The sequence below is a fragment of the Convolutriloba macropyga genome, chromosome 7 (assembly GCF_964194025.1).
Source record: "Convolutriloba macropyga chromosome 7, txConMacr16.3, whole genome shotgun sequence".
NCBI classification, from domain to species: Eukaryota; Metazoa; Xenacoelomorpha; order Acoela; family Convolutidae; genus Convolutriloba; species Convolutriloba macropyga.
Window position 1 is genome coordinate 38,867,072 of NC_134474.1, and position 24,296 is coordinate 38,891,367.

The 24,296-nt window shown below is 37.0% G+C and overlaps 1 protein-coding gene across 1 annotated transcript; it reads left to right on the forward strand.

Moving 5' to 3' along the window:
* Positions 1-8,161: 8,161 nt before the first annotated feature.
* Positions 8,162-12,173, forward strand: LOC142342848 (uncharacterized). The gene has a single exon (XM_075394471.1). The coding sequence runs from the start codon at positions 9,081-9,083 to the stop codon at positions 12,018-12,020; it is 2,940 nt and encodes a 979-aa protein (XP_075250586.1). The 5' UTR covers positions 8,162-9,080; the 3' UTR covers positions 12,021-12,173.
* The last annotated feature ends 12,123 nt before the right edge of the window (positions 12,174-24,296 follow it).

A 24,296-nucleotide genomic window follows, 5' to 3' on the forward strand; every position in this document is an offset into this window, starting at 1 on the left:
CACTCGTTTTTTGTGTTTTTGCATCAGGTTATCTATGACACATTAAAAGCGAAAATTTAGTTGGAAAAGTAGTTCAACATAAATGTTGCTTTAGAAAAATTGAAGCTTCTGAAATTTTTTGTTGATCTGCACGTAGATTTCTGGTCACGCGTGATTTTCGTCATATATATATATATATATATATATATATATATATATATATGTATGTATACTGTAAGTGTCAGGCTGAAGTAGCAATAGGACATAAGATTGGTTGTGGTTTTCAGTTGTGACTATTTTTCCATACTCGAACGCATAATTTCTCCATTTTAAAAATTTTGCTTTTTGTAGCAGTGGGCTTTCAAAAGTTTTAAGGACAAATCAAGCTTGAAGTTGCTTGTTTTGTTGTCATTGAATTTGCATCCAAAAACACCCAAAAAAGAAGCAAAAAGTAAATACAATTTTCTCCAGTCTCATGAAATTCTCTGCCTAAATTTGGTTTTTGCTTTAGCTTTTAGGTTTAACAACAAATGTTTATGCGTATGTTGCTGGTTAGGTTGCTGTTTGTTGTTTGTTTTGTCATTTGCAGCTCCTAGTTTTTTGTTGCTAATTCCCTATCATTAATCAGTTTTGAATGTTTAAAACGTAAACTGAAGTTTTTGTTAAAACGTACTGAAATGGTTATGTACTCCAACAACAACCACTATTATTTATGTGCTCTCGTTTTTCTTGTTTTTATTTCAGGCCGTCTATTATTCTTTAAAAGCATATTAGATGTTGGATAAGTAGTTTAGCATTGTTTTTGCGTTAGTAAAATTTCTGCACGCAACAGCCTGGCTAAGTGTGCCGTCCATTTTTTTATTTATGAATTTTTTTGATCTGCACGTAACTTTCTCGTCACGCGTGGTTTTCCTAAGTCTCAAAATGGCTCATATATTTATATATGTAAACTGTGAATGTCAGACTGAAGTAGCAAAAGGGCACAGGATTGATAGTGGTTTTCAGGTGTGACTGTTTTTCCAAACTCGAACGCATAATTTCTCAAATTTTAACAATTTTGCTTTTTGTAGAACTGGGTTTTAAAAGTTTTATAGCAAATCGAGCTTGAAGTTGCTTGTTTTGTTCTCATTGAGTTTGCAGCCAAAAAAAAACGAAAAGTGGCAAAAAATACAAACAACATCCAATTTCATGAGATTCTCTGCCTAAATTTGGTTTTTGCTTTAGCTTTTAGGCTTAACAACAAATGTTTATGCGTATGTTGCTGGTTAGGTTGCTGTTTGTTGTTTATTTTGTCATTTGCAGCTCCTAGTTTTTTGTTGCTAATTTCCTATCATTAATCAGTTTTGAATGTTTAAAACGTAAACTAAAGTTTTTGTTAAAACGTACTGAAATGGTTATGTACTCTAACAACAACCACTAGTATTTATGTGCTCTCGTTTTTCTTGTTTTTAGTTCAGGCCGTCTATTTTTCTTTAAAAGCATATTAGTGGTTGGATAAGTAGTTTAGCATTGTTTTTGCGTTAGTAAAATTGTTGCACGCAACAGCCTGGCTAAGTGTGCCGTCCATTTTTTTATTTATGAATTTTTTTGATCTGCACGTAACTTTCTCGTCACGCGTGGTTTTCCTAAGTCTCAAAATGGCTCATATATTTATATATGTAAACTGTGAATGTCAGACTGAAGTAGCAAAAGGGCAGAGGATTGATAGTGGTTTTCAGGTGTGACTGTTTTTCCAAACTCGAACGCATAATTTCTCAAAATTTAACAATTTTGCTTTTTGTAGAAGTGGGTTTTAAAAGTTTTATAGCTAATCGAGCTTGAAGTTGCTTGTTTTGTTGTCATTGAGTTTGCAGCCAAAAACACAGAAAGAGGCAAAAAATACAAACAACATCCAATTTCATGAGATTCTCTGCCTAAATTTGGTTTTTGCTTTAGCTTTTAAGCTTAACAACAAATGTTTATGCGTATGTTGCTGGTTAGGTTGCTGTTTGTTGTTTGTTTTGTCATTTGCAGCTCCTAATTTTTTGTTGCTAATTTCCTATCATTAATCAATTTTGAATGTTTAAAACGTAAACTAAAGTTTTTGTTAAAACGTACTGAAATGGTTATGTACTCCAACAACAACCACTATTATTTATGTGCTCTCGTTTTTCTTGTTTTTACTTCAGGCCGTCTATTATTCTTTAAAAGCATATTAGTGGTTGGATAAGTAGTTTAGCATTTTTTTTGCGTTAGTAAAATTTCTGCACGCAAGAGCCTGGCTAAGTGTGCCGTCCATTTTTTTTATTTATGAATTTTTTTGATCTGCACATAACTTTCTCGTCACGCGTGGTTTTCCTAAGTCTCAAAATGTCTCATATATTTATATATGTAAACTGTGAATGTCAGACGGAAGTAGCAAAAGGGCACAGGATTGATAGTGGTTTTCAGGTGTGACTGTTTTTCCAAACTCGAACGCATAATTTCTCAAATTTTAACCATTTTGCTTTTTGTAGATGTGGGTTTTAAAAGTTTTATAGCAAATCGAGCTTGAAGTTGCTTGTTTTGTTTTCATTGAGTTTGCAGCCAAAAAAACAAAAAGAGGCAAAAAATACAAACAACATCCAATTTCATGAGATTCTCTGCCTAAATTTGGTTTTTGCTTTAGCTTTTAGGCTTAAAAACAAATGTTTATGCGTATGTTGCTGGTTAGGTTGCTGTTTGTTGTTTGTTTTGTCATTTGCAGCTCCTAATTTTTTGTTGCTAATTTCCTATCATTAATCAGTTTTGAATGTTTAAAACGTAAACTAAAGTTTTTGTTAAAACGTACTGAAATGGTTATGTACTCCAACAACAACCACTATTATTTATGTGCTCTCGTTTTTCTTGTTTTTAGTTCAGGGCGTCTATTATTCTTTAAAAGCATATTAGTGGTTGGATAAGTAGTTTAGCATTGTTTTTGCTTTAGTAAAATTTCTGCACGCAAGGGCCTGGCTAAGTGTGCCGTCCATTTTTTTTATTTATGAATTTTTTTGATCTGCACATAACTTTCTCGTCACGCGTGGTTTTCCTAAGTCTCAAAATGTCTCATATATTTATATATGTAAACTGTGAATGTCAGACGGAAGTAGCAAAAGGGCACAGGATTGATAGTGGTTTTCAGGTGTGACTGTTTTTCCAAACTCGAACGCATAATTTCTCAAATTTTAACAATTTTGCTTTTTGTAGATGTGGGTTTTAAAAGTTTTATAGCAAATCGAGCTTGAAGTTGCTTGTTTTGTTGTCATTGAGTTTGCAGCCAAAAAAACAAAAAGAGGCAAAAAATACAAACAACATCCAATTTCATGAGATTCTCTGCCTAAATTTGGTTTTTGCTTTAGCTTTTAGGCTTAAAAACAAATGTTTATGCGTATGTTGCTGGTTAGGTTGCTGTTTGTTGTTTGTTTTGTCATTTGCAGCTCCTAATTTTTTGTTGCTAATTTCCTATCATTAATCAGTTTTGAATGTTTAAAACGTAAACTAAAGTTTTTGTTAAAACGTACTGAAATGGTTATGTACTCCAACAACAACCACTTTTATTTATGTGCTCTCGTTTTTCTTGTTTTTAGTTCAGGCCGTCTATTTTTCTTTAAAAGCATATTAGTGGTTGGATAAGTAGTTTAGCATTGTTTTTGCGTTAGTAAAATTTCTGCACGCAACAGCCTGGCTAAGTGTGCCGTCCATTTTTTTATTTATGAATTTTTTTGATCTGCACGTAACTTTCTCGTCAAGCGTGGTTTTCCTAAGTCTCAAAATGGCTCATATATTTATATATGTAAACTGTGAATGTCAGACTGAAGTAGCAAAAGGGCACATGATTGATAGTGGTTTTCAGGTGTGACTGTTTTTCCAAACTCGAACGCAATAATTTCTCAAATTTTAACAATTTTGCTTTTTGTAGAAGTGGGTTTTAAAATTTTTATAGCAAATCGAGCTTGAAGTTGCTTGTTTTGTTGTCATTGAGTTTGCAGCCAAAAAAAACAAAAAGAGGCAAAAAATACAAATAACATCCAATTTCATGAGATTCTCTGCCTAATTTGGTTTTTGCTTTTAGCTTCTCGGCTTCTCAACAATTGCTTGTGTGTATGTTGCTGGTTATATTGCTGTTTGATTGTTTTGTCAGTTGCTGCTCCTAGTTCTTTATTGCTAGCTTCCTATCTTTTATCAGTTTTGAATTTTAAGCAAGTAAACTAAAGGTTTGACATTTTTCCAGAAAATTTTCCACTTTTGGTCTTGTTGCTATTAAAATTACAAGCAATGCTTTGTTTTCTACTTTTCGCTTCGGCTCAGTAAGCAGATCTTCAAATGCCATTGAAACTAATGAATTTCAATAATAACGTCAATAGTTTTTGTTAAAATGTGCTGAAATGGTTATGTAGTTATGTACTCCAACAACCCCTATTATTTATCTGCTCTCGTTTTTGTTGTTTTTGCATCAGGTTATCTATGACTCAATAAAAGCAAAATTTTAGTTGGAAAATTAGTTCAACATAAATTTTGCTTTATTAAAATTGAAGCTTATGAAATTTTTTGTTGATCTGCACGTAGATTTCTGGTCACGCGTGATTTTCGTCATATTTATATTTATATATATATATATATATATATACATATTTATATATATATATAATTATATATATATATATATATATATATATATATATATATATATATATATTTATCTATTTATATTTATAGATAAATATATATATTTTTAAATATATATATATTAGCTGAGCATAGTTTTATTTTAGTAAAAATTATGCACGCAACTGCTGGGTTAAGTGTGACGTCCATTTTTTATTTATGAAATTTCTTGTTGATCTGCACGTAGTTTTTTTGGTCACGCTTGGTTTTCCTCAGTCTCAACATGGCTTTTGCCTGTTTTAACGAAGAGTTCTGTGAATAAGAAAAAACTCAACCGAAAACAATTTGAGGCAAGTTTTTAGACACAATTCTTCTTAATTAAAAAAATCGGGCAAACTCATACTATTAAAATCTTTTATTGATGACTATTGAGTTTTTCTCACTATTGAGTTCGTCCGATTGCTATTTTTAAGCAATATGTCCATGAAGCAACGGCAGTTTTTCTGGCAATCCATCAGCTATACAGCTATATATATTTTAAAATTTAGCTTTTTCATACCTAGTTGTTCCGACCCCACTTGTGGGGGGGGAGGAACTATATACTCAAATGGTTTTTTTTTGTTCCGTGAATTTTGGCCGACCGATATATTCATCGTAGAGAAATGTGCGTGGTATCATTAAAAAGCTCGTCCAGCGTAGAATTCGCAATTAAAAAGGTTTTTTTCCAATTTCGTTTTTTTCGAGGGGTTATCGAGGTTTAAAGTTTCATGTGAACACTGGATATTTGGTTCACTTTTGTTCACTTTTACCGTAATTTTCGTTCGAATTAACGTTTTTTCTACGAAAATTTTAATTCAAAACTAGATTTCACGCCAAAAAGTAAATCAATTTTAGGTTTTTAATAGACGAAAGGAGATAATAAAGACTAGTTTTAGTCTTAGAGGGAAGTTTAATATATAATAAAAATTCGAATTAGGTTTGGGAGCTCTTTTTCAGAAAATTTTGCACTTTTTTTGTTTTTTCAAGTCACCTAGAGATTACTAGACACTTTTAATATCAAGTTCCGTTAATGACAAACCTCTTTTACGATCAAATGAAGCCCTATGAACAAAAAAATGGTTTCGAAGGGATCGCCCATGTTTTCTTTTGGAATCGTATCTCAAATTTCGTAAACTCAAATGAAATTTTGATTTATTTTTTGAGGTTTTACTAAAGTTTTATAATCCTATGGCATAAACTTGTCGACTAAAGGTGCAATAGATTTGCTGATGAGCATTAAGTGAACCTATCTAGTGCTGTGAGTGGACAGCTGCTAATGGCTGTTAAGACTTTGAAAATAAATTTTCGAAAGTTTTTTAAAATTAGTAAACCATAAACAAATTTTTGTGAACAGTAAATTCGTCTCAGTAAAAACACGATTGAACTCCTTCATACCACTGCAACATAAGTTAATCTCAATGGCGGCTTTTTCAAATAACTATTGGTTATACGTCTTCAATGCCACAAGATTTCAAATTTTTTTAAAATTTTTTGGACATTTCGTTTTATTGGTTCATTTTGAAATCTTATCACGTCATCCTAATATTGATGGCTACATCTTCCTTTAGTGAAGACGTCCAAAGGATCATATATAAAACTTTCTGAGAAAAAATATGGTTTAAATGACTTCAACACTTTCTTCAGCCTTTTTTCTAAAGAATTTTTGGTTTTTGTCTGTATTTGTTGTTTTTTTTCATAGTCATAAGACATATTGTGATGTCTTATTGATAACCTAGGCATTATAAACATCCTTGTATTCACATCGTGGCATAGCTGAGCGTATTCATTGAATTCCTATGAAAGCTTTTGAGTTTAATGGCTGTTAAGACTTTAAAAATATTTTTTTATTTTTTTTTGAACATAAATCAATCTTAAGCTTATTTTCGTGGATTGTAAGTCAGTCTCGGTAATGACAGAACCGCTTTTTTCCTACATCAGCAACAATTTATCTAGTTAGCGGTTTTGTCTTCTAACTATTGGTTTTTTTGAATTCTGTGCACGAGTTTTCATAATTTTCATAATTTTTGGATTTTTTTTAGTACTTTTGGTTCCTTTTGAAATCGTATTACATTATCCTAATATTGATAGCTCCCATTGGCTTAGTGAAAACGTTCAGTGGATCGTTGAAAAAGTTTTCAGAGAAAAAAGCTTATGGTTTAAATAGCTTCGACACTTTCTTCTCTCAATTTTCTACCGAACTTTTGGATTTTGGTTTTTGTTGTTGTTTTCATAGTCAATGACTTGTTGTAATGTCTTATTGATAAATTTTGAATGACAAACATCCTAGTCGTCACATCATCTAAGCATAATTCAGCGTATTAAATGCCTTCCGTTGAAAGCTGTAGAATTTTTTGACTTTGATACTATGGGTTTTCTCAAAAATTTCGTGGTTTTGATGTATTTTTCTTTGCCATACGACTTAATGTGATGAGTTATTGATGTCACATGAATTAAACCTATGATTGCTATTTCATCGAGGCAGAATTTAGTGTGATTAATTAACTTAAAATGTAGCATTTTTTTTAAATTCAAACATCTATTTTTGTTATCTCTTCATTTGGTTGACAATTAAGTCAAAAATGTTATGAGCTCGGGTCGGAACATCATGTGCGAACGCACATTAACGAGCCGCCTTGTTGACTTTTATAGAAAGAAACGTATGGGTTGGAGCAGTTGCTGTGCTTCGCACATCAAACCGCGATTCGGCTTTCTGTTCTTTAATTCCACAGTTTTATATTTTTCAAAGCAATCTTTTGTCTTTTTGCCTTCTGAAGTATACGCTAAATTGGCCGATTTGTCTGAATTTCTAACCTCAATTGCTTCGGAAACTTTTAAGGCGCACAACGAAATTTTCCGTCGGATTTTTTAATGTGCTGAATGAATCATATGAATTGACTCATATGTCGAGTAAGAGTTTTAAACACTACTAAAAACTAGTTGACTCGCTTAAAGTCATCTCTGCATTATTCAGTTTTGTTTTCACTGGTTTATTTAACTTGCATGAGTACGATTTTCACTTAAAATAGGACTAACAATACTGCAATCCGTTTGCAGTTTCTTTCACGCTTTGTTAGGTTTCAATCGATTCAACTCATACGCATATTCTTCGATTTGTGAAATGAAATGAGAGCCCGAAGTGAACAACCGTGTGGCCCAATTTGTATATTTTTACTTGGCTTTGACACCCTTTCGCTCCTAACATGCAAAGACAAACACACTTTCAATGCTCTTATGAAGCGTTAATCTATATAGACTTAATTCAACGCTTGTATGAGTTCCATGTTAAAATATACTTAACACTCAAATTTCCACTAATTTGCTCCGCCATATAATCAAAGTACAAAACCAATTGATAAACACGGGCTAAGTTAGAAAGGAATTAAACAAACTGTACCAAAAACTAAATTGCCCCAAGAAAAACCAGCTAAGTTTCAAGTGGGGCTGAAACGTAAACAAATTACAAAAACAGAAAACGCTTCCCTATTTTGTGCAAACTTTTCCTTTACTTTGTTCATTAACAAACTTTCACTCCTTTTGACTGTGGAAGTCAAGGAAACTTCGCTCATGTGATTTGGGTACTGCTGGAAAAGTCTCGAAATAGTCAAAATTTCAGACAATTTTGTTCTTATTGTGCTGTTAAATCTTCTTTTCACACGTTTTCTGCTATATTTTGTACACACTTTCTTTGTCTTGATAGTAATAAGTCTTGTTATTTCTGGTCATTTACCAAATGGATATTTACTAAAACGTTCTTAATAACCGAAAGTGTCTAACGGCCGAGCGCGATGTACTAATTTCTGTTGGTTATGTTATTATACCGTACACCATAACTAGTATTTCATTTACATCAGTATCTAAATGAGCAGAATCAGTTATAACTAATTGGTTATAAGTGAAACAGGGCTATACAGCTGCAGTGTTTAATGTATCTTCGAGAGTACTATAAATGTTGCCGCGTGATTTCTAAGCGTTATTGTGTGACTTCACGTTTTGTTCTGAATAGCATATCAATTTATTTCAAGCATACTTTAGTACGTTTGAGATATCTATCAGAAGAAACTGATTTTAAGCTGTTGAGTAATTAAATATAAGACCTGCTCGCTGGAATTTTATAATTGATTCTACCTGCTTAAACCTTTTCTCATCTCGTTATTATATATTACCAAATTTGATCATTATTTGGCTAAATATTATTCTAAATTTATATACCAATTATCTTAACCATAATATACCTGCGTGTTCATGCTTTTAGTCGTTTTTATGAAAAAATTCTACGATCAAAATTTTTGTAATCGTCAGCATATTTTTGCGTATGTTTTGTTTTTATATGGGCATCGAAGCAGTTAAACTTAAAGTTCGATGATGCATTATGAGAGTTTTTGATTTTACAGTCAAAATAGCGTCGAGCATTCGAATGACTTTCTGCAAAATTTAATGTCTAATAATGCAAAATTGCCATGAGTCCTCGCGATTTATACGCAGCTGTTGCTTACCATAACGCCGCAGCGGTTGAAAAAATTCTGCGCCATTTGCGTGCTAAAGGCTCCAATGGGCTTAAAAGTCGGAAACTCTATTATCGCGATGAAAACGGCCTGACAGCTTTACACAAAGCAGCTTTAACGAGTCAATTTGATGTTTTAACTCTGCTTTTGACCTTTAACCTTGATTGCAATTTAAGCGATATTACTGGTCATACACCTTTACATTATGCTGCTTATAGTGGTCTGGACGCGTCAATTTACCAGTTGGCCAGTTATGGGGCTAATGTAAATGCCCAGGACGAGGAAGGGCAAACGGCTCTACATATTGCGGCAAGAGACGGCCACGGCTTAGTTTGCATCGCCCTATTAAAATGCGGCGCCCAATTACTAGTAGTGGATAAGTTTGGCAAAACTGCCATTGAAACGGCGGCTGAGTTTGGAAAAGAACAGGTTTTGAAAATTTGTTTGCAAAATCCCGATTCAAAAAGTGTTATTAACGGTAATATTTCGCAAAGGTTTCCTGAAGACCAAATTACAAGGTCGGGGTCAATTTCAAGCACAGTTTCGGAAGATAACTTCACAAATTTATCACCTTTACAACTTGCGGTTATAAACGGCCATGTTGATTGCATCAGACTTTTGATTCAATTCGGTTGCAATGTCAATCAAGTTTATTCAACTGGAACTGTACTCCACGACGCCGCTTTGAGCGGAAAGCTCAAAATTGTTCAATTTTTAGTTCAAAACGGTGCGGATGTTTTTAAAACAAACAAAAATGGCGAAACTGCTCTTGACAAACTGAACAAATATGTAAGTCAAGCGGGATGTGCCGACGTGAAACAATATCTTCACGAATGCATGACGTCATTAAAGGCGAGAGTGATTAAAAAATACGACACAATACCAAATTCAAGCCATCTTTTACTGAATATTGGCGATATCGTAACAGTTACAGAGCAAAATGGGTCGAATTTATGGAAAGGGTTTGTTAATAACCGATCTGGCTACTTTCCGAAAGAATGTGTGGAATTGTTGCCTAGAACTCTCGGATACCCCAAGCGAAGTCCGCCAAAGCCCGAACTCACAAGAAGGCAATCTTTAGAAAGATATTCCAACTCTCAAGCGTCGCCCAATGCAAATTACATAAGAGTTGATGTTTCTTCATTTGACGAGCAAAAACGGGTCAGTTCAGACTGGGTTTCTGAACAGTTTTCTGGTGCTATGATCAGTGTAAAACAACCCCAAAATGTGCCTAATAATCTCGATTTTGAACGGTTTAAAATGCCCCTTAAACCTTTGGCTCAGAAATTACCAAACCAACTGAACGTCAATTTACCTACAATTGAGCAGAATGAAATATCTCATTATGACAAAGCGTCAGGTAGCTGCGAAATTTTAAGCGAAGAAGCCAACAAAATTCTGTATTCTTTATCGCATCATTCGGCATTTTCAAAAGTCAATGAGATCCAGGCGCTGGAGCAAATCTTTCCTGATCCGGACTTACAGCGTTTTGCCAAAATGTTTATCGAAAGTGGCTACGACAGCTATACTGCTGTTCGAATGTCTAGTGCCGATTTAGCGGCTGTCGGTGTGACAAACCCAGATCAAAGAAAGCGCCTGGTAGACTATTTTAACAACAACCAAATCCTTATAAGGTCGCCAAAATTGTTCAAAGAAATTCCAGACTCGGTTCCAGAGTTTCTCGAGGGCATACATTTATCAGAGTATACAAATTTGTTTATGAAGTCTGAATTTAATACTCTGTGTGAGTTAACTAAAGCAACAATGGAAGATTTAATGGAAATGGGGATTGATAAACTAGGTCATCAAAAGCGAATTTTGATTTATCTTAAAATGATAACATCATCAATTAAAAAGGAATCGGATTTCGAAAGTGACATCATGAGTATGGACACTGAAAGATTCCTAGATGCCATAACTCCCACAGATAACCCGTATTGTAGCATAGATCTCGATAGTCCGGCATCTGATCATTACGAAACGCCAATGATCGACACTTCAGACCCACAAAATGTCCCAAAAAGTGACGAGACAAAACAAAATGATGGGAAACCAAATCGATCAAGGGTGGAAATCGAAGAGGACTCGGGCAACTTTACGATGGACGAGGAACTATCAAACTCACCCGACACTTTGAACGGAAGTACAGAAACGCTAACCAGCATTGACCAAGCTCAAGCAATACATTCAACACAACCAAATCATCAATCACTATCATCATCACCAAATATACAATCTCAAAAACCAAACCAAAAAATTTCTAACCCTTATATTTCAACGCACGTCCAGGATTCAGAATCAATGCGAAACTCACCCGATATTTTCCAGAAGATCTCAGTTTATCCAGGGCATTCCCTTAAAAGGGGTCCAAAACCCCCTCCCCCAACTGCTGGGGTCCATTTGTCGATTGACCCCGTAACCTTGCAACCATATCTGGTGCCCTCCAGCCCGGGTTCCAGGAATTCACGTCGTGGAGTTTCTCCAAATAATGTTAACAGTGAAGTTGACAACAATTCATTTGTTCGCCGACCAGAAGCTTTTGTTCCCCCAACGTTGCCTCAACTAAGCAACAATCTAAATTCCCCCATGACTTTCACTGCCGCAAGACCAAATAACGACTATCAATCTAGTCAGAGTGACAAACCGGCTCCATTACTCTCAGCAAACGGACAATTTACCCCCACATCAATTGCGGAATCAATGAAAGGTTTGACTTTTATTAGGACGGAATCGGTTGTGAGTCTGGAATCGGAAGATCCATACGTCCAAATTCCACCCCCGCCACCTCTGAGACTGAAAACGTCACCATCTGACTCCTCCAATTTGTTCAACATTGGAAATACTAAAGATCTGACTCAGTTCACTGTTTCGTTAAGTGAACAAAAACAAGAGTGAACAGAGAGACTACAATAAGGCTGCTATTTTTTATTGATGAGTCTTAGTAATATTAGAGTAAATGTCTCGTTTAATTAGTTATGGAACTTTTGTATAAAGACATCGTTAATTTGCACTCATTATACAGAATTTAGTTCCCTTTTCAAACTTTGATCAGCTTTGAAAATAATAATGGGTTACGTTTTTGGAAAAACCCCAGTGTGTTATTGCATGGGGTTTCATCCGAGGTCATTCCGGGGTTTCCGATCCTGGTTGTTCTATCCTGTTACCTCACCAATCGCAAAACCTAAAATCTATCATACCTACATAGATTTGTAGCATTTGCACGAAAGCTTCCGAAAAACAAAAGCTAAATTAAATTTGGAATTGGGAATTTGAATTTGGAATTTCGGATTTGGTATTTTGTATTAAAGGCTGAAAGCGTTCAAATTAAATAAAACGTGATTTTTTAAAGGCATAATAAAAACTTTTCTAAAAAACAATTCGAAAATATGATAAAACATTATTTCAAGGAAAAAAGGTCTGCATCGTATTCAAAGTCAAACAAGTTCTATCAATCTTGTTTTTTGACACAACTGCTTTTGTTTCCATCTGAACAAACTTCCTCCAAAATTTTATTGTGTTTTCGGAACAATTAACATTAACAAATTCGCGGAGTTCAGTTGTTAACAATCAGAAACGAAAAAAATGTATCGAAAATCAAAATTAATAGGTGTCAAATATTTATTTGAGCATAGAACACATTTCTTCGCTTATCGTGTAGAGCAGTTTGCTTCAACAGACTCATACAGCAAACTGAAGCCTTCTGGCTTTACCTGTTTATTCCACCAGGAAACTCTCTAACATCTGTAAACCCATCTTTCAAGAAATGCCGAGCAATGATCGGCAGAGCTTGGAAACGAACAGAGCAATCGGACTAAAAATCTCGGGTAGATATCCAAGATAAAAAGCAACATCATGTGCTATGAGAATACCCAGTTGTCTTCATTAAAATAGCCCGAGTAAAAAATAAACTCAATATTGCACGTGGATTGGTTCTGCTGTATATGGTTGCAAATGCGATTGACGAGGAAAACATTTCTACCTGAGCAATCTTCAGCCCCTTAATTGTTAACAAAAGCATCAGCATAGGATCACTGAGCGTGGAGAGGATTTAACAACTGCCACACACTGATGAGATCCAATCAAAGCGCCCCCACATGTACTGGGAGGTTTCTCAAATCAATCCTTTTCTGTCAAGCTCTTAAAAGATACAATCTGAAAAAGTCATTTTGAGTCTGTTTTGTTCCACCCTCCCTCCGGCGGTTCCTGACCCGAAAACTATTTTTAGCCAAAACTTTCTGACATTTTGGTTCGTGCCCTTGGTATTCCCTTGAAGCTAGCCCAAAGTTTTGCCAATTTGCGTTGAAGGCCGCTTAGATAACATGGGTGTCTTAAGAGCTGACAAAAAACTGTTTTCCTCCATAAATGCCTGCTACGTACCTCTAGTAGGGATGACACAAAACAGAAGGGCAGTTGGACAAAAAAGGCCAAAAATATTTGACCATAGGAAAGCAGAAGACTGTCGGCTGTGGTATTAAGGCAAAAATAAACTTGTACGGATTTTAAAATCCTATTAGCAACTCATGGAAAAAACAGTCTGCATTCAATCAAGTGGAAGTTTGCAAAATGACTTCAATAATGCCTTAGTCTTGTCAACAGGAGCACTATGCTTCATCCAGTCAGGCCCTTGTTGACCAGTGTAGCGGTGTTAGAAATTTTTTAACATTCCAAACAAAGCGAACTTAATTTTAGCAATTGTTCTATATGCAGCCAATCAGGAGAGCATCAGTGAGATCCCTTGGGGCCTCTTTTGTTCCCATTAACCCTTAGCCCACTTATAAGTGCAATTTATGACACACTACCAGGCCTTTCACAGCCTTGATGCTACCTCAACATTGGCATTTTTGTTACAAAAGGAAAATTTTGCAAAGCATTGGAAAGCTGACTTCAATGGGAAAGTTGGGGTCCACAGGTGGAAAAACTGAAGTTTCAAAACTCTTTTAAGCCTTCACCTAATTTCAATTGATAGCATTAAAGGTAACAATAATGAGGGTCTCGAAATACAGGAGGCTGCCATAGGCTAGCCAAGATACACATTATCCTGTTTAACGAAAAGAGTTGAGGCTTTCTCCGGTAACTTAGTTTATGGAGATGATTTACTGTTTGCAATGCGAATTCAGCGAAATTGTCTTGGCTCTCCAAATACGACCTATTCACTGCGATGTATGAGCCCATTTGATGAAGTGAACAAACTGGGGAACTTTGATAATTTCCAACAAACAACACCTTGGAAAAATAACTGTTTCGTTACAAAGCGAGAAACTCGAGAATCAAACTGGTCTACCAATTATTAAAGCCGGTTTGTCGTTCAAAGAGCAACACATTAGACAAGAGTTGCATGCACCTTTTCACTGCTTCAGTTGCCTGACCTAGTAAAGTTCTTAACGTCCAAAGACCAACCAAAAATGATGAATTTCGTTAGAACAGTACAAAATTTAAGCAATACAGAAAGACTACTACTGAGAAAATCAAAGAAGCATTAGACGACTGTGCCTTTAGTCTGCTTCCTGAAAACCAGACTGCATTGGGAATGAACGCTTGCACCCGCTCTCTTCGCCTCAGTCAGGAGCGTCGTTGGTTGTTGATTTCGAGCTGCTGAAAGTATATAATTGGTATTCCAAAGTACGAGATCGCAAAATTTGCCCATACTGCAAATGACGAATTCTGATATATTAGACCATGTGCAACTCTCTGACAAGCGAAACTTATTAGGTGTCAGGAAAGCGAGTATACTTGGACATGACTGCCAATCCTCCATTACAAGCCAGTCTAGGTTCAGATGCGGTGCCGAAAGTTGATCTTGCTCTTGCGTCAGGACATCTTGCTCTTGAAGACAGGAAATCTAAACAAACTGCACAAAAATCCACCAATTGATGAATTCTTTTCATTCCAATCGATTTTTGGGTCCTTCGGAGGGTTTTTTGAGACGGCGAGAAGACCATTGAAGCAGAGCGCAGTTCTATCCAATAAACAAAGTCTTGAATCCACAGATTGTTTATTATCCTCCAGTTGGTTACCAAAGTTACCGCTATACGCGGCACAACAACATTGCTAATCGAACAAGATGTTAGCTTCTGAGCCCTATGTCTAATGTGGGTGCTTTTGTTGGAAAACTATTTTCGTTCATCAGCCTAGATAGGTTGTAGAGAAACCATTCTAATTAAAGTTACCCAAAGAAAGAGGGCAGATTTTCTATTTTTTTTGTCTCGCCCATTCAGCGGGGAGTGCAATGTCAACCTTAATTTCATACCAAGTTTCTGGAATAAAAAAATCAACAACAAGTGTTTCCCCGGGCCAAGGTGTACGCCCGTATTCCACCGTTATTAAGCGAGAATAAGGATGTAAAGCCGATTCCACTCTTAAATAGCAGGGATAAGAGTGTAAAATTCAGTGAAATTGTCTTGGCGCTCCAAATACGACCTATTCACTGCGATGTATGAGCCCCTTTGATGAAGTGAACAGACTGGGGAACTTTGATAATTTCCAACAAACAACACCTTGGAAAAATAACTGTTTCGTTACAAAGCGAGAACCTCGAGAATCAAACTGGTCTACCAATTATTAAAGCTGGTTTGTCGTTCAAGGAGCAATTCCTGAGACAAGAGCTGCATACACCAGCTCACTGTTTCAGTTGCCTGACCTAGTAAAGTTCTTAACGTCGGAAGACCAACCAAAAATGATGAATTTCGTTAGAGCAGCACAAAATTTAAGCAATAGAGAAAGACTAATACTGAGAAAATCAAAGAAGCGTTAGACGACTGTGCCTTTAGTCTGCTTCTCCAAAACCTGACTGCATTGGGAATGAAAGCTTGCATCCTCTCTCTTCGCCTCAGTCAGGAGCGTCGTTGGTTGTTGATTTCGAGCTGCTGAAAGTATATAATTGGTATTCCAAAGTACGAGATCGCAAAATTTGGCCATACTGCATGTCGTACTTTATTATTTTGATGTGGTGATTCGCGTTGCGAGTATGCAGACAGAATGTTTATGAGTGATTCGCGGAGCGAGATCTACTTTAACTTTTGTTTCGCTTACTTGCGGAGCGGGAGAACAAGAGACAGTTTTTCAAACTGAATTGAGTTGCATAAATTAAGAGGAATGAATTAAACAGATTGGAGCCACTTGGGCACAACGTGAATACGTGATCAGACATCTCTGATCACGAAGCGGGAAACTATCAGACAACGGAATGAAATCATAATGTAAACAAATTGAACAAATTAATGAAGGTGAAAGTAATTGAACTAATTTAAGGCATCAAATAAATTTTACTGCAATGATTAAATAAAATGAATAAATATACCATCAGGTATCACATACCCTTCACAGCAAGAAGAAAAATTGTAATATACAATTTTTCAGATATAATTAATAATAACAATATTTACAAATTAATACAAGGTCCCCGGTTAAATAGATAATATCAATATATTTGCTGGTTATCATAACTAAAAATACGATGATTAAAACAATATAAAATGTCTATTCAGTTTTCGAGTTTACAAGGTCCAATCTTCATTTTCGTAATCTTGTTCCTCTGCATCAAGAGCAGTCATAGATCTAGCCAATGTCGGGGTGTCCGTCTCTAGCAAAGGTACATTTCGTACCGCGGGAGGCGAGACAGAACCAATCTGAGGTGACACGTTTTGCTCTTCCGGTTGGATTTCCAAGATTTGTTGCACCGATTCGACAACGGTGACAGGTGGTGCAAAATTTTCGACATCACCCGCTCGTCGGGGTCGTTTAGGCGGTGGTAGGATGTCTGATCCTGGAGATGACGTTTCGAAACCATAATATGACGGGCTGCGCCTATTACGGTCAGAAGATCGTTTTGAAGATGCTGTTGCGGGTGGATCAGTAGGCGCATTTGTAGCCGGTTCGCTGATCTCGAGTGGAGGTTGAGCGTTTCGGATTGCGGCGAAGTTTGGCAATTTTGGAACTCTCCCCCGCATTGCGCGAGAAATGTTTGAGCGCTGTGAAGAGACTCCGCTGCCCGGCTCTCTCTTCCTATGTTTCATCTTTTTATCACCCTTTTGCTTTCGGGTGAACTCTTTAATGTGGCTGTGGATCAGCTCTTCAACGACTTTCTCCCCAGCAAGTGGCCCGCGTTTGTCAGCATATACTTTTAATGGAGTCTGTCTCTCCTGATGGGTGCCGAATTTGGCAATATCGCTATTGCGGACGGTAACAATTTGTTTACCCGGCTCCTTGATGGTCGATGTAGTCGGGCTTATTTTTAGGATGTGTGATCCTGGGGCGAGAACTTCATAAAGGCCTTCAAGTTTCTTCTTGGATCGTCTTTTGCCGTGGATTTTGCGAGCCAAGTTTAGCTCTACCGATCGTTCTTTTAGGGGAATGGGGCGGATTGCTTTTGTTTTTAGGAATCTGGATTCGCCATCCGTGCTCGCCCTCTCTCTTGCGCTCGCTTCCGTTGTGGCGCGTGTCATGCCCTTTTCGACTTCAATGTCGCTTCTGTATCCACTTATCCATTTGTCATCAGGCAATATTTCCTCCGGCATCACTGTTTCTTCGTCTAAATAGTGATTTAAGATACCCTTATACGACAAATTCATCAAATTCGGTTTAGTTGCAATCACGCTTAGCGGGGTATTAGCTTTTCTCCCAAAATGTGCTTCGAAGGGCGAGATCTTTGTCGTTCTTTGTTTACATATTCGCAATTGGTGAATGATTATCTTTAATGCATGCTTTACATGAAAGGCGTGTGCAGCTAATTTCTCTTCTTTGATACATGCGAGTCTATTCTTAATTGTTTGAATTAATCGTTCCACCAAACCAATAGCACGGTGATCATTTACAGGCGCTTCAATAATTTCAATGTTGTTTTATTGCAAAAAGTCTTTACTTGATGTCCAATTAAACATTTAGCTTGGTCTAAACGGATAGATCTTGGAATTCCGTGAGTTTCGATGTACATGTCCAAAAATTTTAGAACATTTGGTCCATTAGCTTTTTCATACATATATGCAGTTGGATATTCAGAAAAACGGTCAATTGCTGCCGAAAAATATACTTCATTGATCTTTTCATCAAAAATTGGTCCCCCAAAATCGATTTGAATTTCCTGATTAGGTTCAACACATGGTATATGAGGAGTAAACTGCTTAGCGGGAATTAAGGATTTTAGATTCTTACCAAATACTGTGCACGGTTTGCACTCAGTGGCCTTGACTATTAGCTCCCGATGCATGTAAGGCCACCAGCAATGTGTTGCCATACAAATCATGCCCCATGTACCTGGATGGCTGGCATGAATATCATCTGTGAGTGCTTCGCGAAGCACGTTGGGGATAGCTACCTTCTCGTCTATGCATACGCACCCGGAGCGCACGTGAAGGTCCCTCCAGTACGAATGTATGTACGGGTTGATGGCTTTTAATCGGGCTTCGTTATTTGTCAGTATGCAATCCCTGACTTCTTTTAAGACGGCATCTTTGCTAGTTAGAGAAGCGATGAGCGTTTTACTGAATATCTTTGATACTATGTAATCAAACGTGGGGACGTGCGGGCTCGGCGTTAACGGGGTACTAGCATTTGAAGAATGGGTAGGGGATGTTGGGGTTATGTTGTGTGCCATGCTTGTTGTCGGCGGAATACTAATGTTTTGTGGGCGTTGATTTGCTGTGCGGGGTGTAGATGTTGAATTAGATCGCGTACTCGCGGTGCGCGTGACGTTTTCACTGGTTGAGGGTTGATCCGCTGCGCGGGATGTATCATTGAATCGCACTCTGGTTATTCTTTTCTTTGACGGCATACTGTTAGCTATTAAATTGATATCTTTAATTATGGATGATGTTTTAGTTGAGTTTTTGAGAGTAGAAGAATGCGACTGAATTCTAGATCGACAAGGGGCAAAAAGCACTGATTTGAACTCTGGGTGGTGATTTTTTGAGTTATTTTTGGAATGTGATTCGATTGGCGGGATTTGTAATTGAGTAATTTGATGCTTGTGCTGCGCGTATGCCACTTTATTCCTAATTTGGATTAATTGTTTGTTATTACTGGTGTTTTGCAGAGCGAGAGGAGTGCTAAGTGGATTTTGAGACGCGAGTGGTGCATATTTTAAATTGTTTAATTGGTAACTACTATTTGAGGTATGATTTCGCGAAGCGAGTGAATGACTAAATACATGTTCGCATACTTGCATAGCGCGTGTGCTAATTGAATTTATTGAGCTATTAAGAGACTCAAATTTAGGTGTGAATTTGTGTGCGGAGTTATGTGTCTCAATTTTAGGTGTTTTTTGCAGGTCGAGTGTATGATTTGTTAGTAACTGGTGTAAACGTGATGTGGGGTGTTCAGTTTTTAATTCTAATGTGTTAATTGATTTCGAGATTAGTTTTAACTTTGCGACTATAAATTCTTCATCATATGTGGAGACCTTTTTAGCTTTTTGAGATGGATTGCGAGAAATATAATCTACCAAACCCATTTTTGCCCCAGGAAGGTTTTCAATATCAAATTGAAAAGGGAGAAGAGGATCTACCCATCGGGTTAATCTACCGTTGTAGGATTTATTAGATCGGTGTTCTTTCATAATTGAGAGAAGTGCTCTGTGATCAGTAATTACTTTAAATTGTTTTCCATACAGATAATTTTTGAAATATTCTGTGGACCAGACTACACCCAAAAGTTCACGTTCGTTTACGCTATAGCGCTCCTCACATGAGTTTAAAAATCTAGACGCGAACGCAATTGGTTTCCACCCATCTACAGTTAGTTGTTCGAGTGCCGCACCAAGACCTGACCGAGATGCGTCGCATTTCACGCGTGTTTCGAGTTGCGGGTTGTAGTGACTATTAGCAGTAGCGTTCGCTATGCGGGTTTTTATTTCTTGGAAACAATTTTCATGTTCAGTCGTCCAAATGAATTTTGAAGACTTTCTCAGTAGCGGACGAAGGGGGTGGCTTATTTGGGCTAAATTTGGGATGAATTTCCCAATATAATGGACGGATCCCAAAAGTGAACGGAGTTTCTTTAATGTTTTCGGTGCATCAAGAGCCAAAATTGCCGCAGTCTTAGATTCGAGAGGCGAGATACCCTCTTGTGATATATGATACCCAAGCCAGTCAATTTCTAGTTTTCCAAAGTGACATTTAGGTAAATTTATCCTAAGGTTTTCATCATCTAAACGTTGTAGGCACTTCATGACTTAACTTTTGTGATTATTCAAAGACCCTTTGCTATCAATTAAAATATCATCCAGAAAGCAATATGTATTTTCCAATCCAATTAAAGTATAATCCATAGCTTTTTTGAAATTCCGCTGGCATATCTGTAAGTCCGTAAAATCCTGTTTGAAATCTATACGTGCCAGTCATGTCACCACTAATTATATTAAAGTTGCAATGATTAGCTGTATTAACATCTAAATTCAATTGACTGTAAGCGTATTTCAGATCGATCGTAGAAAAGTAAGTTGTGTTTTGCGAGGCGGGAGCGCTTATTTGTTGAGAAATTGATTCAATGAGCGTATCAATATTCGGCATTTGATATTTGTTTTTGTGGATAGCTTTATTCAAAACTTTTGAATCCAATGCAAGCTTTATCGTTTGGTCTTTTTTAACAGTCACCACAATAGGTGAAATGAAATAATTATCTGGGCAGCTCGACAGTTTTATAATATGTTTTTCGGCTAAAAATTTTCGAAGTTCTGTATTAACTTTGTCTTGGAGATTGATAGGAATTCGTCTACCTTTTTGGTGTCTAGCTTGGAAATTCTTGTGAAATTTAGATTTTGCTACATGACTTTTTGATCGTCCGATGCGTGATACCAAACCAGGAAGTTTTGTGGCTATTTGCTCTTTAAATTCCGAGGATGCAATGTTATTGACATAATTACCTTTTTGAAGTGTTGATTGCGTTACTGCAAGTCCAAGTTGGTCAAACAGATCACGACCAATTAAGGACTTTAAGCCGTCAGCAACAACGGTGAAGGTTGCTGTGTTGCATACCCATCCTTTGCTTGTGATCGGAGCTTGGATTTTCCCCAGTACCTGTATTGGTTCGTTAGAGAAATTTCGTAGTTGTGCTGGTGACGATTCGTGGATCCAGAAAGCGCGGGGGCTGTTCTGAACTACTTGCGATGCGAGTGAATGATGCAATATACTGCATGCACTCCCGGAGTCCACGAGTAGAGTTGTATTAACGTTTCCAATCTTGAGTGGCATATTGAGGGGTTCAACTTTCTCTACTGCGGAATCAATCATGGCAACTGTGTTGTCCTCTTCGCCGCTGCTGTAATCAGATTCATAGAGTTTTGGCGGTTGAACAAAGTTTACTGAGTCCTCTGGGTGTGGGTCATCTTCCACCACCCGAACCATCTTTTTCTTGGGATCTTGTGGTTTTGAGTTGATGATCTTTTGATGTTTGCGGCAGACTTTCGCAAAGTGGTTTAATAATCCGCAATTGTTGCACGTCTTTCCCTTTGCGATGCATTTTTCGCGATGATTTGGGAGCCAAACTCCACCACAGTTGGAACAGTTGAGTGTTGATCTATTATTCTGTCTTGCAGCATTGTTGTTGTTGTTCTGCCAATACGGTCTTCGTGGATTGTTATTGAACTGTACGGCATTTACGTTCGCCGGGACAACAATTTTGTTATGTTGTTGAATTTGGTGTTGATTTTGCATTCCGAGTTCCATGTTGATTGCCAAATCCAATGCTTGACGCGGTTCCACCGTTATGTTTTAGTAGCTCTTTTTGGATCTCAGGGTCGATCGGGTTTGTGATGAACACATCGCGTATCAGAGTTTCTTCTTTGTTCTCAAAGTCGCAGTTTTCTGCCAGTTCTTTTAGTTTGCCGTAGAAATGTTCAACAGTTTCCCCCTTGAGTTGTTTTGTGATCAGAAAGACGTGTCTATCAAATGTTATGTTACGCGGGCGGATGAATGCTTCTTCTACAATTTTCCAGAAATTAAGCGTTGATAGTGTATCTATCATAATATGCGGGTTCTTACAATTCAGGATACGGCGTCCCTCTATTCCAATACTCAAGTAGAGAAGAGATACTGATTTTCGGTCCGCCAACGACCACGGTTTGTCACCACACATTATGCCTATCTCGATGAGTCTTTGGCATTTGTTCTGCCAATTCATCTTTTGTTGCGCGTTGCGCGCGTTCCTTTCCCTCTCTGATTGTGCAGATGCACCCACAATCGTCTCTTCATAGATGGGTTCCAAGGGTAGCTCCACCATTTCAGGCTTCGGGCCGAGTAGCGTGTCCAAGATGATATTCTCTTTGGCTAAGAGCGCTAATTTGTATTGAACTCTCCACTTCTCCCAGCGAAGTGGTGGGTCCGGTGTCGGTTTGTCCCAGAAAGGGTCGATTCCAAGAGGTGTTCTTTTCGTTGCTGACTGCGCCATGTCGTACTTTATTATTTTGCTGTGGTGATTCGCGTTGCGAGTATGCAGACAGAATGTTTATGAGTGATTCGCGGAGCGAGATCTACTTTAACTTTTGTTTCGCTTACTTGCGGAGCGTGAGAACAAGAGACAGTTTTGCAAACTGAATTGAGTTGCATAAATTAAGAGGAATGAATTAAACAGATTGGAGCCACTTGGGCACAACGTGAATACGTGATCAGACATGTCTGATCACGAAGCGGGAAACTATCAGACAACGGAATGAAATCATAATGTAAAAAAATTGAACAAATTAAGGAAGGTGAAAGTAATTGAACTAATTTAAGGCATCAAATAAATTTTACTGCAATGATTAAATAAAATGAATAAATATACCATCAGGTATCACACTGCAAATGACGAATTCTGATATATTAGGAGACTATGTGCAACTCTCTGACAAGCGAAACTTATTAGATGTCAGGAAAGCGAGTATACCTGGACATGACTGCCAATCCTCCATTACAAGCCAGTCCAGGTTCAGATGCGGTGCCGAAAGTTGATCTTGCTCTTGCGTCAGGAAATCTTGCTCTTGAAGACAGGAAATCTAAACAAACTGCACAAAAATCCACCAATTGATGAATTCTTTTCATTCCAATGGATTTTTGGGTTCTTCGGAGGGTTTTTTGAGACGGTGAGAAGACCATTGAAGCAGAGCGCAGTTCTATCCAATAAACAAAGTCTTGAATCCACAGATTGTTTATTATCCTCCAGTTGGTTACCAAAGTTACCGCTATACGCGGCACAACAACATTGCTAATCGAACAAGATGTTAGCTTCTGAGCCCTATGTCTAATGTGGGTGCTTTTGTTGGAAAACAATTTTCGTTCATCAGCCTAAATAGGTTGTAGAGAAACCATTCTAATTAAAGTTACCCAAAGAAAGAGGGCAGATTTTCTAATTTTTTTGTCTCGCCCATTCAGCGGGGAGTGCAATGTCAACCTTAATTTCATACCAAGTTTCTGGAATAAAAAAATCAACAATAAGTGTTTCCCCGGGCCAAGGTGTACGCCCGTATTCCACCGTTATTAAGCGAGAATAAGGATGTAAAGCCGATTCCACTCTTAAGTAGCAGGGATAAGAGTGTAAGTGTGATTTTGAAAAAATTACACTATTTTGTACACTCTTTACAATCTTTAATACACCCTTACTACACTTTTAAATATACACTATAATTACACTCTTTATTCCACCATTTTCCATGGGTGAAGCCTCATGCGAACTAGAGAAGACGAGTTAGAAAGTCTATATTTTTAATTTTTATTTTTATATACTAAATTTTTTTTAAATCATTTTTTTCCATATGATGGAGCAAAAAATCGACCCCCCCAGCCTAGGTTTTTGAGTTCTTGCTGTAATCTACTTTCAAATTATTCTTCAAACTTTTCAAAAAAATCAGTTGAGTGCAAGTGAAACTGGAAAGTGTTCAAATTATTCAAGTGTTCAAATAATTCTTGCAATCTTTCAAAAAAATCAGTTGGGTGCAAGTGAAACTGGAAAGTGTTCAAGGGAGACAAAAGTAGTAAAAATATCAAAAAATTTTGTTCTTCAATTATTTTTTCTATACGATGGAGCGAAAAATCGACCCCCAGCCTATGTTTTTGAACTCTTCCTGTAATCTACTTTTAAATTATTCTCGCAATTTTTCAAAAAAATCAGTTGGGTGCAAGTGAAACTGGAAAATGTTCATGCGAGACAAAAGCAGTGAAAATATTAAAAAATTCTCTTTACACTCTTTTCGCCGTTAATTTTCGG